The sequence below is a fragment of the Rhinatrema bivittatum genome, chromosome 14 (genome assembly GCF_901001135.1).
Source record: "Rhinatrema bivittatum chromosome 14, aRhiBiv1.1, whole genome shotgun sequence".
Classification (NCBI taxonomy): domain Eukaryota; kingdom Metazoa; phylum Chordata; class Amphibia; order Gymnophiona; family Rhinatrematidae; genus Rhinatrema; species Rhinatrema bivittatum.
This window is the reverse complement of record NC_042628.1, coordinates 22,909,948-22,927,904: the sequence shown is the minus strand read 5'-3', so window position 1 is coordinate 22,927,904 and position 17,957 is coordinate 22,909,948. Positions and strand designations below refer to the sequence as shown.

General features: G+C 38.9%; 1 protein-coding gene across 1 annotated transcript in view; it reads right to left on the bottom strand.

Annotated features, from left to right (window-relative positions):
• Window positions 1–16,253: 16,253 nt before the first annotated feature.
• Window positions 16,254–17,957, bottom strand: part of SHISA9 (shisa family member 9) — a 295,699-nt gene continuing 293,995 nt past the window's right edge. Inside the window, exon 4 of the mRNA XM_029577451.1 lies at window positions 16,254–17,125. Within this exon, the coding sequence (XP_029433311.1) occupies window positions 16,761–17,125 (365 nt within the window). The 3' untranslated portion in view covers window positions 16,254–16,760. The remainder of the gene's footprint in view (window positions 17,126–17,957) is intronic.

Here is a 17,957-nt window from a genome sequence, read left to right as displayed (position 1 = left end):
TGCCCAGTGGGGCCAGGCTGGAAGAATTAGATAATGGTAGGTCTGTCATACAGGCAGGAGTAATGCAACCTTGCTCTTGGCTCTGTCCTATATTCCTCAGTTAGAGGATTTGCACACCCAGACCCACACCCCCCACAAATCAGCAGAAAGTTACATTTCTGCAGCAGATCCCTTAAGGATTAAATCCTGATTCAGCAGCAATTAAAGACAGCCAAGGAAGACACCCCCCTGCACACACACACACCCCTCCTCTTTTTGTGTGCTGGCTTTGAAATGACAAGGGTGGCCTTCCTTGACAATATAACTCTATCAATTATTTAACACAACTCTCCTTCCCGTATTCATTTGCAAGTCCTTTTCAGAGCAGCTGGAATTCTTGCCTCTCTCTAATGGCGAAGAAGGTTTGGGTCCTGAGCATGACAAAGAGGCTGATATTCTTGAAAGGGAAACCCAGAACCAATGCCCATACTGTTTCTTGAGAGATAATGATGAGATGGAAGACGAAGTGAGTGCATTTGTACCTAGGCTCCTTCCCTAGTATTTTCTTTTTCCATATGGGTCTTGTATGTATTATTCAGATTTATTAAATTTGGAAATCAGTCTCTGAAGGGAGCTGGCAAACATTCAGAGTGTACTAATGTCTGCCTAGCATTATATAGTGAGAGAATAAAGCAAAATTTGGAGATTAAAACTTTATTTATACACTTTGTTTGTTTTTTTCATTTTTAGCTCCCTCTCTTCTCTTTAGAATTTGTTAGTATTAAAGAGGCTTGTGATTTTGGGTCCCCCCTGGACAAGCTGGATTATATGAAGGAGATGGGGGCCTGAGCAAGTGTAGCAGGTTTTTCTCGGTGGACCTGGTGATGTGCGTCCTGTATAGTCAAGTAAATATGAGAAGAAAGGCTGCCAGCTCGTTGTTTTTAATCAGAACTCTCTGATCGAGTCCTGCTCTAACCTCACTGCACAACTGGACTCCTAGCTCTGCTAGTCCGTGCAATGGATCCCAACCTGTCTCTTGAAAATGAAGCCAGTTTGTAAATTCTGAATAATATTCAAAACATTTTTCGAATCCTCACTCTCAGGAGCTTTCTACAACCTTAGCGTAAATCGTGGCTGAATAAAAAGTACAGGCTTTAAGGATGTGCCATAACTAGGTTAAGAAAAAACTAAAAATTCCTAATATATCAGAAAACAAACATAAAAATACAGTACCCACGTATCAATTATGCAAAGAACACATCAGTGGGTACAAATACATTTTTATCCAAAAAAGGAATGTATCTACTTTATTATTAAACACATTTAATACAGGAGCTGGACAGGCTCAAGTAAGGCTCCTACTACTTAAAAGTTTAATTTCCAAAAAATGCACTCAGAGGGATAACTCCCACCAGGCAGGTTGTGTACTGTCTGGGCAGAAACCCTATCGACTTTGGCCAGGACCACCAAACAGGGCTTGCTTGGATCCTCCCGCTGGGCCTGAAAATTAGCGAAAAGCTTAACTCCTCTCTACCTCTGAACTCTGTAGCTGGGGAGCTGTTATATAATCTTACCCGGGGGGGGGGACGACAGCCACTCCAGACCCTGCAGAAGGAGGGGCTGCATTTGAATGGATCCTCCCCATACTTAACCCCACACTGGTTACTGGGAACAGAACCGAGTGTCCGTACCTTTTCAAATTGTGTGCTCATGTACGTGCATGTAGCCTATTTTATTCCGTACGCGCATATACGCACATATGTTACAAAATGTCCGCATCCACTGGTGCAGGCCGGCATACGCGTGTGCATGTGCTCCCAGGCGGCTGTTTGAAAATTATCTTCTAAATATGTGTGTGTGCGCATGTCTCTCTGTGTGTACCCTCCCCCCCCCCCCCAATCCTAATACATTTTCTGTTTGACGTCCTGACAATGCAGAAATTTGAGGCTCTGTGTCAGGGTGGAGATGAAGATTCTGATCGGGGTGAGGTTTTCTCAAATCTCTGCTCGTGCGTGGACTGTGGCTGCACAGGCACACGCATTTCAGAAAAAAATCGGGCTGGGTTATTCCTCCGTAGAACTCCTTGTTTGTTTCCACACTTCTCTAGTTTGCAGATGATGTATCTTTCCCCCCGGGCTTTAAGATCCCGCTGCTTTCTGAAGGGGAAAAACTAATTCCTAAAAAAAAAAAAAAGACAATGGTGCAAATTAATTTTGCACAAGAAAATGCATCATGACATATTTTTTGCCTGGTCCTTAACGCAGTGGCTTTCCTGCAACAAGTTGTTTGACAGCTTTTCCCTCCTCCCTACTCTATAGATTTATTTTCCCTTTTCTGAAATTTCGGGAAATAAGGCTTTGAGGCCACAGATGCACTGTTGGAAAATGGTGCAAGCAAACTGATCTGTAGACATGGTGCACTTCTTTGCCTGTTACTCAGGCTTTACTCTTAATCTAATGTTCCAGGTCAGAAAATTTAATTTAAAATACAAATAAATTACAGTACAGAACCATATGTATGCGTGACTGCAGTGATTGGAGCCCACCAGAATTCATTCTATAAAGACGTGTTGGTATTTACAAAGTCAAAGCAATGTTAAACACTGTTCATTATTTTTATCAGTTCAAAGTAACACATGATTTACTTCTTTTTAAATGATAAATATTTAGCTAAGAAGACCTTTATTTCTAGTGCACACTTACATGGATAAAACTGAAAAAGCCTACACTGAATTTTAATATAAACTCTCCAGAGACATATACTGGGTCTGTACTATTTCCATGAAAGAGAAAGTACTGAATTTTCAATTGAATGTGGGGGATCTGTGATCTCATTCAGAAGCTATGAGATTTGGATTCCAGGAACTGCAAAAGGCATACACTGACCACAGCTATATCAATAATTTATTGTTTTCTTAAGAACTAAACAGAGGGCTTGCAGAAAGGGAGAAATGTTTTCACTGTAATAATCAGGACATAAATCTTATCTTGTAGCTGTTTCTAGGAGGAAACTAACAAATGCCAGGATTTACTCTATTGGCAGAGTTTGATTTGGTTGACCATGAATTATTACTGGAAGGCTAATAGGCCAAAGAGGTTGGGGGACTAATATTGAACTATGTGAGGTCATTTCTGTCGGGCAGAGTGCAATCAGTGATATGGGAAGATTTGGTTTGTTACAGGAGACTGTTCTTTTCCCTGTTCTCTTCAATATTTACTTGTGGCCACTCGTAGATGTCATTGATGTGTGCCACATTTTTTTCTGATGATATCCAGCTCTGAATAAAGGTAGAAAAGGTTCAGTCACTTGTTGTTTTGAAGTTACATGCATTCCTATATGCTATGAAGGGAATTCTCAGCCCAGCCCTCGGGACACACTTAGCCAGTTAGGTTTTCAGGATATTCACAATGAACATGCATGGGATGGATTTGCATACACCATTGTATACAGATCTACCTAATGCATATTCATTGTGGATATCCTGAAAAGCTGACTGACCAGGTGGGTCTCAAGGATTGGTTTGAGAAGCGCTGAGTTATAGGTACATTATTGGAGTCCCACAAACTAAAACTGAATCCAAATAAGTCAGAGATGCTTTGGATACCCAGGACAGCTAGAAAGTTGGTGCTTTATTTTTTATTTATTTATGCAATTTTTATATACCGTTACCCGGAACACAAGGTTCCATCTTTACGGTTTACAAGCAGTTAAAAAGCAGAATAATACAATAGAAATCAATTAAAAATAATAAAATAGTAAAATTACTAAAAAAACATAAAAATAGCATTAATATAGATAAAATATAAAAGAAAAGTCAAATAAAAAAAAACTACAGACTTAAATATCAACCTGAGTGTTAGTTCCGTAAGCTTGTAAAAAGCACCACGTTTTTAGATCTTTCTTAAACTTCTTTAGATTGACCTGCAATCTTAGGTCTAATGGCAAACTGTTCCAGAGTTTCAGACCCGCAACTGAAATGGCCCTTTCTCTTACTTCACTCAAATGTGCCAATCTGACAGTAGGTATTGCTAATAAGCCTTTATTAGTTGATCTTAACTTCCAAACCATTGGCTTTGGAAGTGGTTCTTAATTAAGACCACTAATGTATTGCAGAGTTTCAGAGGAGTCTAAAATAAGTCTCTGAATCAATGGAGCTACAGGTTCATAGTTCGGCATTCATTTATGTTGTTGTGCCAAATATGCACACTGCACTCTCTTCTGACTAAAGACAATTTAGCCAGTATTATTCGCGCCTCCATAACTATTTGGGTGGATTACTGTAATTCTAAAAATCAAACAACCAAAAGGCTGCAGCTGCTACAAAATACAGTGGCAAGGATATTGACCAAGAAAAACACCAGTGACCATATTACACCTATTCTAGAGTTACATTGGCTCACAATCACAAAGACATTTTAAAATTCTTACACTAGATTTGAACTTGATTGGGCCAACCTATTTGAATATTCTGCTGGAGAATTATGAACCTTCTTAATGTCTTAGGTCATCCCAACAGGCCCGTCTTGCTGTTCCAGCTGTTTCTTCTGCAAGATTGATCTCTAATTGTAGTAGATCATTTCAAGTTTTTACTCCAACTATGTAGAATTTGATTGAATCTATTAGAAGCAAGATTGAAGACAAACTACTCCATTTTTTGAAGACCTGGTTGCTCAGTCTTAATTATAGCAAGATGAAATTGCTTAAATCCATGCCTAGGGCACAGCTGGATTTCTTGTAGTCTTACTGTATTGGAATTTTGTATTTGTTATTGTGATTATTATAGCTATTAATGTAAATTGTTCTTCAAAATAAGTTTTTATGCTTTATATCCACTTTCTAACCTGCTTTGGGTTTTACATGAGTAATTTTGTATCATCTCACATAAGCTAGCTAGAAAATAAGCACCAATGTTACACCAATGTTGAAAGTGGACTTATGTACATAAGACTGTTTTGAAAATTATCCTGACAATAGTATGCATAGATCTGCTCTTTGGTGTGCGTAGTTTTTCCAAGGGAATTTATACGTATACATTTTTAAAACACATGAATGTAAGTCCCAACCCTGCCCATCTCTTCCAGAATGCCTCTCCCCATGCGCATGATCGTAGGCATGCACGGCATGTATGCATGTAGTTCTACATGCCTATTCAAAAGTGTCATTCTTGTCTAAAAGTAGGATATGAAGTCTCACAAAAAAATTATATTTAAACAGATTTTTACAAAATTTGCTGATAATTTCAGCAGCAAATTTCCACCAAAAAAAATTCAATAAATTCTTGGAAATGACAAAATAGTACCATGAAAATAATATGTCACGCTGAACTCCAGTCGGTGGCTGTATTGACCCAGAAAAAAAACTGGACTCTCTGCAATGTGGGCTACCTTTTTTTTCAACCAACATCAAAACTGTCCAAAGATGATTATACATGAGCTTGCGAGATCCCATAGGCACATAAACCCCTTCGTCAGATGACACCTGTGACCTCAAAAGGTCACATATGTCAATGTCTTTAGATAATTATATTGGTCCAACAAAAGGTACCACAACCTGTAAAGAATACTGAAAACATTCTGAAATGATTTCACAATCCAACAAGCATACAGGATTATTGAAAGGAGAAAAAGAGGTAGCAGGACACTGATTTTACTAATGAGGAAAAAAACTGCAAAGACAGGGAATAATACATTGTAACGCTAGCTATTGTTTTCCCAATAACCAGTTATTTTTTAAATACATTTAACTAATATAACAAGCAGCAATTACTGTTTGAATGCATACTTTGTAAATGTTAAGCAAATCACACACAGTTTTCTTTTATTTCATATATTTTTAGCTTGCATTTCCTCTCAGAAATCCTGGGCAACAATTCATAGCAAAGCAAACATATTCAAAATATGGACATGTAAACATGGAATAAATCTACACCATACTTACTTTTTTTTTAATGAAAACTTCCCATAGCCTGTTTGGGAGAATAGATGAGGATGATTATGAATAATTTGGAAGATCAGATTCACATATAATCAGTTTTATTGCCGGGTAAGAAATTCATTTATAATATAATGAATACATGTTTACAAATAAACATTCTTATAAAACAGAAATGTTTTATTGTCGGAAGTATTATTGGTATCATAAACTCTGTAGTTAACAAGTATGAACACTGGTTTACTTACAGAACATACAATTACTAAAGTATAATTTATTTATTTATTCCTTTTTTTTTTTGTACATAAAATAGGCTCAAATTACACAAAACCTGTATGGATAAGTCAGTGTCCAGATGCAGTTTATAAGAAGCATATGGAGTAAGAACAACATTCTTTAAAGGGTCAAATTAATTTTAAATGGCTCTGGAGAAATGGAGATCCAAAATTAGAAATAAAACAATAAAAGACATATTTACACTGTGCATTGTATTATATTTAGTGTTTAAATGTATTCCATGGAATTTGGCTTTTTCTTTTAGACCTCCCAAATGGGGTTCATCACTTAAATTTAGGTCTTAGAAAATTTTCTGTCAGAAAAATATTTGGCAACCTTAGCAATTAAAAGCAATTACATCCTTTGTTAAACAAAAACACAGCTCAGAAGCCCTGCAAATCTCAGGGAAACTGAACAGAACCCCTTCATGTTTTTGTTCTGATTCTTATAATACATTGTTTCATTGCATGAACCTCATTATCTCTTTTTTGAAATGCAGAATCATTCGTCTAATGTTACAACATCTGGAATTGGATAAAGGAAACATACTAAGCAAACTGCCAGCATGATTTTAGCTTGAACTTAAGCAAGAAGCCAAAAATGGTTGACTACAATTCATTTAGCATACTGCTCATTTACATGTTACAGTATTACATGCCATTGTCTGCCTATTGCTTTAACCTTATCTGATTGGCTACATCAATTGCTATAATGCAATGTCTACAATGAGTCAGACCAAAGGTCCATTGAGCCCAGCATCTTATCTCTGACAGTAGCCAATGTGAGGCACCAAGTACCCAGCAGAATCCAAAGAGTTGATTTATTCCTTACTGCTGACTCCCAGGGATTATGGATGGCTTTGCAAAATCTGCCTGGCTTGTAGTGGTTTATGAACTTTTCCCCAGGAACTTGTTCAAATCCTTTCCAAACCCTGCTATGCTAGATTCCTTGACCTTGTCCTCCAGCAACAAATTCTGTAGCTTGATTGAGCATTGATTGAAAGAAAAATACTTTCTTTACTAGTTCCATCTTTTCCGTTTTGAGATTGGGCCACCAAAATTGTACACAGTACTCAAGATGTGGTTGCAACACGGATAAATAACAGAGGTGTAATATTTCCTGTTTTATTCTCCATTCCTTTCCAAATCAAACTAACTTTTTGTTCACTTTTTTGACTGCCACCACACACTCAGCTGAGGATTTCAAAGTATTGTCCAATATTATTCTCCTGGGTGGTGACTCCTAACATGGAACCAAGCTTTGTGTACCTATAGTTTGCATTTGGTTTCCCTATCATCACTTTGTAGCTGTCCACGTTACATTTCAGATGTCCAGTCCCCTACTCTAGCAGTCGATAGAGATAGTTTGGAACCCTTCGTATTTCTCTGCTCTTTATTTAATTTCACCTGAGCTGCTTCATCCTTTACCATGGCTTCACAGCATCCTCAGAAGATACTTCTTTCTGAACCATGTGCTCCTGAGAGACGGTTGGCTTTCCCCCATTATTTAGTTTAAAAGCTGCTTTATCTCCTTTTTATTTTCTTGGTTAAGGTCGATCCCATCTAGTCTGAATAGGCTCCCCCAAAATATCCCCCAGTGCCTAATAAATCTAAAGCCCTTCTTCCTGCACCATCATCTCATCCATGCATTGAGACTCCGGAGCTCAGTCCACCTTTGGGATCCTGCACATAGATTGGGGAGCATTTCTGAGAATGCAACCCTGGATTCCTATCTAAAATCCTAAATTTGGTTTCCAGAACCTCCCTCTTACACCTTCCTATATCATTGGTACTGATATGTAGCATGAAAGTAGGCTCCGCACCAAGCTGTCTAATATCTTATCTAGGTGATGAGTGAGGTCCTTTACCTTTGCACCAGGCAGGCAAGTTACCAAGCAATCCTCACACACATCAGCCCATCAGCCTCACAGCTATCTACATTCCTAATGATTAAATCACCAACTAAAATGGCAGTCTTAATCCTTCCCTCTTGGGTGCATGTCCCTAGAAACACATCCTTGGTGCAAGAGGATAACTCATCAGCTAGTGTGCAGGTTCTAACTACAGGATTATTTCCTACTAGGGGTGTGCATTCGTTTTCGACATATTGGCAATCCGCAACGTATATGTCCCTATTTGTTGAATTTATGGGATCACGAAACGTATGGCGAACCCCCATGAATACAACGTATCTAACAAATAAACCCCCCACCCTCCTGACCCCCCCAAGACTTACCAAAAGTCCCTGGTGGTCCAGCGGGGGTCCTGGAGTGATCTCCTGCACTTGGGCTGTCGGCTGCCGGTATTCAAAATGGCGCCGATAGCCTTTGCCCTCACTATGTCACAGGGGCTACCGGTGCCATTGGTCGGCCCCTGTCACATGGTAGGAGCAATGGACGGCCGGGGAGTCAGGAGGGTGGGGGGTTGTAGTTAATTAAATTTAAAGGGTTGGGGTGGTGTTTATTTTGGGAAACTAATACTTTTTTATTTTATTTATTTAAAAGCTTTTATATACCGGAATTTAGCTGGCTGCCTTCATTCCGGTTTACAGATACAACAACTTAATACATTTGGGAGCAACTGACATCAAACAGGAAAACAACTGACATCAAACGAGATTAGAAAAAACAGGAGACATCAAACAAGTTAAAAATCAACATCAAAAATGCAACTTGGATAATTTATCAACTATTTTAAGTGTTGAGGAGAAGGGCATGGAGTATAGTTCGGAATATGATATAGCGTAAGGCGGCGAGTATTGAAGGTAGATGAATCTATGAAAAAAAATGATTATTATGAGCTTGAGAGAAGGTGTATAGTATTGTCCTGACGGTACATTAATGGTTTAAAACGAAATACGTTTTGCCTCATACAACCTCTCAATAAATCAAAAATGCGGCACTCTGTGCAAAAGACTGGAGAGACTCTTAATGTTTTTGAGTTGTCAAAGTTACGTAAAGTTGTTTAAGGACAGAGTGGGGACAATTAAGCCAATTTAAAATATCCTACAAAATTTAAGGGACTTTATTTTAATTTGTTGGCTATAGGACTACAGAATCAATTATTAAGGTTAAAGTTAATTACGCACTTGTTGATCTTAATTCTTAATTGACACTTAGAAGTAAATCTTCAAAGATGTTTTGTGTGTAAAAATAGCATGTATGTGCATATATATGCATTTTATAAATGCCAAGAATACATTGTTTTTTCTATTTCATGTATACATTTTACTGAGGGGAAAAAAGGAGTACGCTCAGGAATTTTGGGGCGAAGTTCAGAAGTACATATGGTGGTTGCTATTTTGTAAGAGATATACATGTATACATCACCGAACTTATTTGTGTACATTTACCCCTGCTAATATACACTCACACAAGTGAAACGGACTTGTCTGTTCTCTGCTATTTTTAGGTGGGGGTTCAAGGTGAAGTGCGAGGTCTGGGTGAACTGGGAAAGGACTGGCAGAGATATTGGCAGATTGATTTCAAGTGCGCACGTAAATATTGTATATGCAATACTTTATATAATATATGCTTCTGTGTAAAAATCAGAGCTATTAGGCATATATGTTAAGATTTTTTTTATGTCCCTAAAATATGCACACATATGTTGATAAAATAAGTAGAGAAAGCATTTGTTTTCATACATTGGAAATATTTGCGCATACTGAAACATACGCTCGTACTTCCAAATCCCAACTCGTAATACCCTCTTTGTCCACACAGCAGTGATAGCATGCCTATACTCCAGCTCTTCTGCAAATGTTCTTACTGTGCAGCGAGGCTAATCACTCACATATAAGCCGATTTCACATGCACAGCCCCCACGCTATACAAAAAGTAATACACTTACAAAAAAATGGATATTGACATAAAATTTTAAACCAAACAACTTTTCTGTGAAAATATTCTATAGTGGTATAGAAACATAGAAATGTGATGGCAGAAAAAGATCATATAGCAGCCAATCTAGTCTGCCCCTCCATAGCAACTATTCAGCATGCTATTTCACACTATTATAGTAAGTACTATGGCATGCATTATAATGTACCTAGTCCAAAGTCTGTTTTTTTGAAAACCCTTGGATACGCTGATTAAATACACTGACCCATTCCAAAATTCAAGAAGATTCAGCTATGGCAGTTGTCATAGTTTTAGTTTACTGACCACTGAGCTTCGCTGTCCCAACACCAGGGGAAGATACTGCTTGAACATTATCTAAAATAAATCTTTTCAGGAAAAGTGCTGCTATTCTTTCAACTGTGGCCTACTATTAAAAGTAACAACACACAAAAGAAACATAAAAGTACTAGTATATCCATAGGGTAAAGAAAACATACAAACAAAAATTCTTAACTTACATGGCTGCAGCCCCTTCTTAAGGGTGGTCAGGTAGGACGTATATGTGTCAGTCTGTAATATAACCTCACTTATGCTGTTGGCTGCTCCAGGTCATGGCCTGCTGAAGGCTGTTGAATGAGAGAGATGAGTCTCCATTTCCTCAATCCACCAACCCTTCCGATTCTAGGCTTTTTTGTATAGTGCAGCTCTGAGTTATTCTGGTATCCTATCCTAATAGAGTACAGAATGACGCTTCAGAGAAGCAAAAAAGCAGGCATGTATTATTTGTAAAGCTCTATTAGCTTATCAATAGCTCTATGTGCCGAGTTGTTGATAAGCTAATGAATGCAAGGCAAAGCATGCAAGGAGGAAGAGACATTTTATTTTTTTTGGATTTCTGCACACATGAGCTTTTCCTAACTCCTGCAGAGCATCCTCTAACTGCTTTCTAGGCATTAAATCTACTGGAGATAGGCCTTATGAATATAATTAAATAAGGAAGCAATGATTACTGAAGTGTGAACAAGCATTTTTGGTGTCTAGCTCTTCTTAGTCTGAAGTTAATGTCATAGTAACTGCACACATTATGGATATCCTCTACCCAATTCCAGATGATGCTTGTATCAAGAGAGCCACTTTACATAACAAAAAAGGGGTAATGAGGTTTCTACAACTACTATTTAAATAGCACTACCAGATATGCAGCACTTTACAGATATACATATGAGACAGTTCCTGTTGCATGGAGTTTACAATCTAGTCAAGCCACAAAGAGCCTTGGGTTAATGTCTGCAAGCTTTGGTGGAATTTAATTCAGGACAGGGAATACTTAACTAAATAGAATAAAATCTTCACCACCCCCACCCTCAGGCCCAAGAGCTCAAATAAGACAAACATAATGTGGGGCAGGTGAGTGTGGGATAGGGTAAGGTAAATTTTAAGTCAGGTCCTTCGATTTGCACATCAGAGGCAGCCTTTTTGCGCCTAAAATACCATTTCTACATACACATTTGAAACCAAAGACCTCCCAAAAAATACACATTGGAAACCAAGCCAAAAATCCCACTTCAACTAGATTACACATTTCTTAACCAGTTAGACACATAACTTTGCTCAAACCACTCTAAGCTTGAGGCCAAGAGTCCTGGCTTCTGCAAATTATAGACAATAATAGCACTGTACATAATTCTAAGCAAGAGTCAACCTAAAAACCTACATAAATGGTGCTTATTCAGTTTTCACAAGATATGCAGGGCATCTGACTCAAGATATTTTGACAGAGTATATAATTATTTTCATTTCACAAAATCAGCTAACATCTTTCTGCTAGAAATTTTTCAAAGTCCTGAATTCAGCTGATTCCAGCCCTTGGTAATGATGTAATGAATGAAAGAGAAGGACATCATTTATTTTATTTCTCCAGTAAATGAAAGCAAAAAAGAGAATGCCACATTTCTGCAATGTCAAGATCTTGTTTCCAGATTGACTGCTTTTCAAGGGCAGGGCAGTTCAAGTGGCATGCACAGTTATTGAGCGCTGGGCCAATAAAGCCAGTTTGGTAAGGTTAGGCATGCACAGTAGTTTAAAGTTAGAGGCTGGTACTGCTGACAAGGGCGAGGCAGAAAGCAGGTGCAAGCTGGTTAAAACTGGGTTTGTAAGTCTAAGGAAATCCTACAAAATCTGCAGCTTTTACTGATTTGCAAACCTAATTTTTCTTTAAAAATGATGCACTGGTGGCAGGATCTACCATGAAAGGGTGAAAAAAAAAAAACACCAGAGCAACATAAGCCATCATGGGGAGCCCAATTTTTTTTTTTAAGTGTCCGTGATGCTCAGAAGTCCCCGGGGAACTTTGTATCCAGGGGCTTGCAAGCCAATTTTCAAAGGGAAATGCTCTATCGATTTTCTCTTTGAAAATCCCATGGCTGCCAATGCCACAGAGATTTTTCCTATCCCCGCATATTTTAGAATTGCAAAATATTCAGAGTAAACAATGCATAGAGATTTCAAACTGAAATTGCTGTGCATACTTGAACGCTACCGGCCCTCGGCACCACCCTTTTTCCTGACAGTATAAAATGCATGCGGTTGTTCCCTGCACTCAAGAGCTTTTGATGGACCTTCCTCTTGGAAATTGCTCACTAAATGTCCACTGATCTATGGGAAACTTTTCCATTTTTAAGAAACAATTAGGCACATTTTTTTTGTTTTTGTTGCAGACCGCAGCAAATGTGTAGGGTTTCCCGGATAAAATTCACCAGTTTAATCCCACAACAAATATATTCACGCATGCCCATTAGACAGGCGATGCTGATTGTAATTTCCTCCCTACAGATATGGTTATACCAATATATCAAAATCTTATTCTACTGCAATGTTAGGGATGTGCATTCAGACAATCTGAATGTGGAATCAATTTTTGGTTCAGTTTGGGTCGCTTGCACAAAATAGCCACAATCCCACAAAAAAAAATGCAAATCCTTTTAGGCTGATTTGGTTTTATCCCATTAAAATCTATGGATGAAGCAAAGTTAGACAGAACAGAGTTGGGGATAGGACAAGGAAGAAGCAGGATCAATCATGTTTCAGCACATGTTCAACCAGCCTATCCCAGCTGACAGCTTCACAGATTGCCATCATAATTGGGGTTTTTTAGGTGAAAGTGAAACAAAGAATAATTTGAACAGCCAGCGACCATTTTGTTCAGTCATTCCTCTGTTGGATCTCAGAGAGAAGGCAGAAATTTTGAAGCTCCTTGTTTCAACGTTCCAGAGTAAAAAAAAAAAAAAAAAAAGATTAGAAAAAAAGCTTTAAATTAAGAAGAGAAACCAAAGTGTACTTACAGTCACTGATACTGTGTGCTATCTGTGCTACTAGCAGCAGGAGAAACTTTAATCTCTCTGTTGGAGGGTTACAGTGCAAGTGTACATCAGCAAGGTAAGACTACATTTTTCTTCTAAAGCAGGCAGGCAGCATGAGTCAGTGTGTGCAAGAAACATACAGAAAAAGAAACAGAGGTTAATACTCAGCGCTGCTTAGTTGGTTAAGTTCTAACTTAGCCAGCTAAGTAGCACTTTTTAATATTTGGTCACCCTCAATGGCCACCACTTAGCTGGATAAGTGGGGAACGGGATGGAATTTTCCAGGGCAGAGCTACTTATCCAGCCAACTTAGATAAGTGCTGATATTCAGCCTTATCCAGCTTAGGCCTGGATTTATCAAAATGCACTAAATATAGTGTGTGTTTTATGGTAATAGGCAGTTTATCGCAATTTGCACTAATACCTATGCGAAGCGCTATCTTAGCACAAATTGCAATAACTTTTTCGCACTTTGCAATAAGTGCCAGAATTGATGTATTTCCTACATACAACCACTGAAGGGAGGGAGAGAGAGAAAGCCTAGCCATATTGCCCTCACGCTAGATTGGTATTTATATCTCTATGGGAGGCCCACCTAGTCACTCAAGGTGAGGTTTAGCTATTAGTGTAGGGGTTAGGGGCCACTTTGACATTCAAAGTCAGACATATGAACAGAATAGTGCTCTCTTGTGAAGATTTGATGACCTTCGGCGTGAGGAAACTCACCCAAAGATGAGATTTGTGCAGTGTTCTCTCAACCTAGCTTTATATTACCCAGGTAGAGAGTCCATCAAGCCAGGTTGAGAGAACATTGCACAAATCTCTCTCTCTCTTCCGCCCCCCCCCCCCCACCAGGAGGGCCCTGATAGCTTGGCTGGCTCTCTAGGAGCTTAAACGGCATGCGCGAAAAACATCGCAACTGTGATAAAGCCATATCACACGGCTTTATGCAAATGAAAAAGGTGTAGTTAAAATTCATGTTAAAGCCGTGCGATATGGCTTTGCAAAACTGTGAGCCCAGACCACTTGGCCAAAATTCCCGCCCCTAATATCCTCCCCTTTTTCTCATTTGCATCGCACCAAACGTTATGGTGCTTTCACATGCTTTAATGGCGTTTTTTGCATGCGAAAACACCATATAGCACTTTGATAAATGACCCCCTTAGTTAGCTGATTAAGTGTAGGAGAGCTTATTGGTGGGTGGTAGGGGTTTCAGAGGTGACCAGGGAAACCTTGGGAGTCCCCAGGAAGCAGCAGCTGGGGGAGGGGGGTGCAATCTAGGGAGTACCTCTTTATTGTTTTTGTTTTCGGGGAGGGGTGTTAAAATATTTATTTCAGTTCATCAACTGAACCAAATCAGGAAAAAATTAAAATGAACCAAAAGATAAATACCCCCCCCCCCCCCACAAAAATAAATAAATAAATGAAACAAAATAAAATTTATTTGTCTGCACATCCTTAGCATAAATAGTCAGCAAGCATCAGTGGTTCACTGTGTTCTATTTGTAACAAAAGTCATTGTGTGGTCTGCTCTGTGTGTGTGTGTGTCTATCCTACAGTATACACTGATTGTAACACTAAAGCTCCTATCCTCACTGTATGCCTTGGGGTCTTCATGCTACTGTGCTTGCTGACATACTCTTTTTCTCTATGCCTGGGATTTTCATGCCTCCGTGCTTGCTCCAATAGCACTCACTCTATGCCTTGGGATGCTGGTGCCCTTTACTCCTCTTCTTGTGCCTTGGAGAGTTCATCAAAGTGTCTATGCTATTTTTCCATTTTGGTGCATTAGGGCATTCATGCCACTACTTGTGCTGTTTTATTATTTTCATGGTAGCCCACAGCTGGTACCTTTAACTCCTCTTTTGATGCTGTGGGCTATTCATGCCTCTCTTAGTGTCTTGGGGGTCCGGTTGCCTCTCCTGCTGATGCCTGCCAACACATTTCACAACACTTGGATGAGAAACCCCCCCAAATTAGAGTAAAAAATAGGAGGCATTGCTTCCCCCTATTGACTTTTATGGAAATTAATGAGCTTCTGATCTGAACAGAACAAACCCCAAATGAAACTGGTAACTGCACTGAAAATCTGAACTAAAGTGAAAATATTATCTATGCACCACCCCTATGCAGTACCATGCACACATGAGTCAGTAGTGACAAACTGATCATTCCAAGTCAAAGGCCAGGTTCATCCTCTGAATATCCAATGAAAACCAGCTGAAGACTTCCATCCATATTCAAACCCAGGCCTCCTCTAGTTCTGCCTATCCCCTGTTAGTAGCATAACCTAGACTTAAGAACCTTCTCCTGTGACACAAATGAATTGTGAAGGAAAGTTATTGATAAAAGCAGATGGAAAACTAAGTCTGTTAAAGGATTAAGGGAGAAAGACCTGTTTTACCAAAACCTTAAGTAAACATTTTTGACACTGCAACTTTAAACATTTTTGACACTCCAATCATATTGAACAAAGAACTGAAAAGTTGTGTATCTTTGACAACAGAACACGTGAGTATAATGTGAAGAAATAAGCTAAAGGCGCACGATTCACTTTGAAAAACAAGACTCTCATTGAACGATAGAAATACATTAAAGGCACCACCCACATTGTGTATTCTCAGTCCAAAGCAGGTAAAGGTAGGTGAAACATTTGCTGCAGAAAAGTCATGGCAGACAGTAGACGTGAGCATTTTTTTTTGTTACTGTCTGCATAGAAAAGAAATGATACACTGCGGGGAAGGTGGATACTACTCACCCTCCCAAGCACTCGTTATATGGTTTGAAAAAGATGTATTTATTTTAAAAAAGGTTTTTGTTTTTCTTAGTTCCTCAGCGAGAAGGTTCCTTTCTCCTTTTACTTGTAACAGTCTTCATAAGTCCTAGAAGAAATAGTCTTTTTTTTTTTTGCTTCCTACAATGATGTTATGAAACAAAGTATATTAGAGCTGTAGCCAAGATGATTGCCCTGGGTGTTTTACAGGCATGTTTAGCAACTATTACTGTTTTCCTTTTTGTTGACTTTTTTTTATTTTATATTTTTCTATAAAAATATTCATTAAAGAAATGTGCCATATCCTGTTCTCTATCTCCACGTAGAAACGCATACATAGGGGTAATTGGCTTTTTTTTTTTTTAGATTCAAAGGCCCTCTTGATTGTGCTACTTCTTTAGCATGAATTTTAATTCCTAGTACAAAAAAAAAGTCAAAAAGGGTGCAGTGGGAAATACAAATGGAGTCCCTTCATTCAATCTTCAGTGTATTGCTGAATGTGATCAACCCCCCATGGTCTCTGACTTCCAAGTCTGTAACACACAAGGGAATATCCTCATGGAAAGTTCCTTCGCCTTGCTCCCATTTACGTCTTTAACATTCAAACAGTTACTTCTGTCTTGCTGTTGGTTACAAAGTATGGCTGTGGAGGCATGAAATGCTGGTTGCGGCTTGTCTGGTGGTCACTTGATGGCTGCAACGTGCCGTGCTTCTTGTTTGCATAGGTCTGCCGTCGGAGGGAGTGCTCATTGTGGTCCCAGGTTCGGTAACCAGAGGGGTAGGCCAGTGGGTGCGCTTGAACTTTGCCGATTTTGGGCTTCTGCCCATTTTGTTTCATGGTGCTGTTATCGAGAGTGTAGGATCTCTCTTGTTCCACTCGGACAGGATGGAGGGGAAGATTTCCTTTGGCAGCCAGTTCTGCAAGGTGCCTGCGTTTGGAGTAGAAGTCGTCATTGACCTTCTCAGCTGTTCATATAGGAATAAAAAGACAGGGTGGGGACATAGAGGGAGGAGAGAATAAACACAGTTAATAAAAGAAAAATCATGTAAAATGTCTAAAAACAATAATAAAATCAAAGTTTTGTCAAACAAAATCTTTACGTTGGGCATATTGGCTTAACTGAAAAAAAGGTTTTCACTACATACAATATTAATGCAGAGTCTAGCTGCAGTTGCTGTAAATATTTTAAAGTGTGCACAAAAAGAAAAAAAGAAAAGTATTCCCCAAATTTAGGATATTGGCACTGGCCGGCCATCTTGAATCTTCAGAACAGAAGACACAAAGCAAGCTCAATCTATGCCTTTGGTATTGAACCCAAGGGTGCCGATGTACTAACGTGTGGATGGGCCTGCAGTAATGGGCCCATGACACAAGATGTCTTTCTCATGTTACTGGATCGCTTACATGATATAAAAATCCCTTGCACAGGGAGTGTTTTCAATTAAGGATTTGCATGAAATTGCAGACTTCAATGCAAGAAAACCTTAAGTGCACCTTTCAGAGTTGTGGTTAAAGTTTCATGGGAAAGCGTTTACTTAAGCCTTTTCACATGCATTTTTTTTAACCTATGCAAACATATATAATGAGCTGCTTTGAATAATTATGCAGCCCATTAGCTATTTTGCATAGTAGGTGAGATGAAATTCACAAATGCAAAATTGTGAATGCTACAATGGCCAACAGTGAATATCAACACAACCTTGGCTATTGTAGTGTACAAAACTGTGTACATTTTGCTGCACTTTAGACATCGGCCTCAAGGTTTGGCACACAAACGTGGCCCCGTAGAGCCTTTAG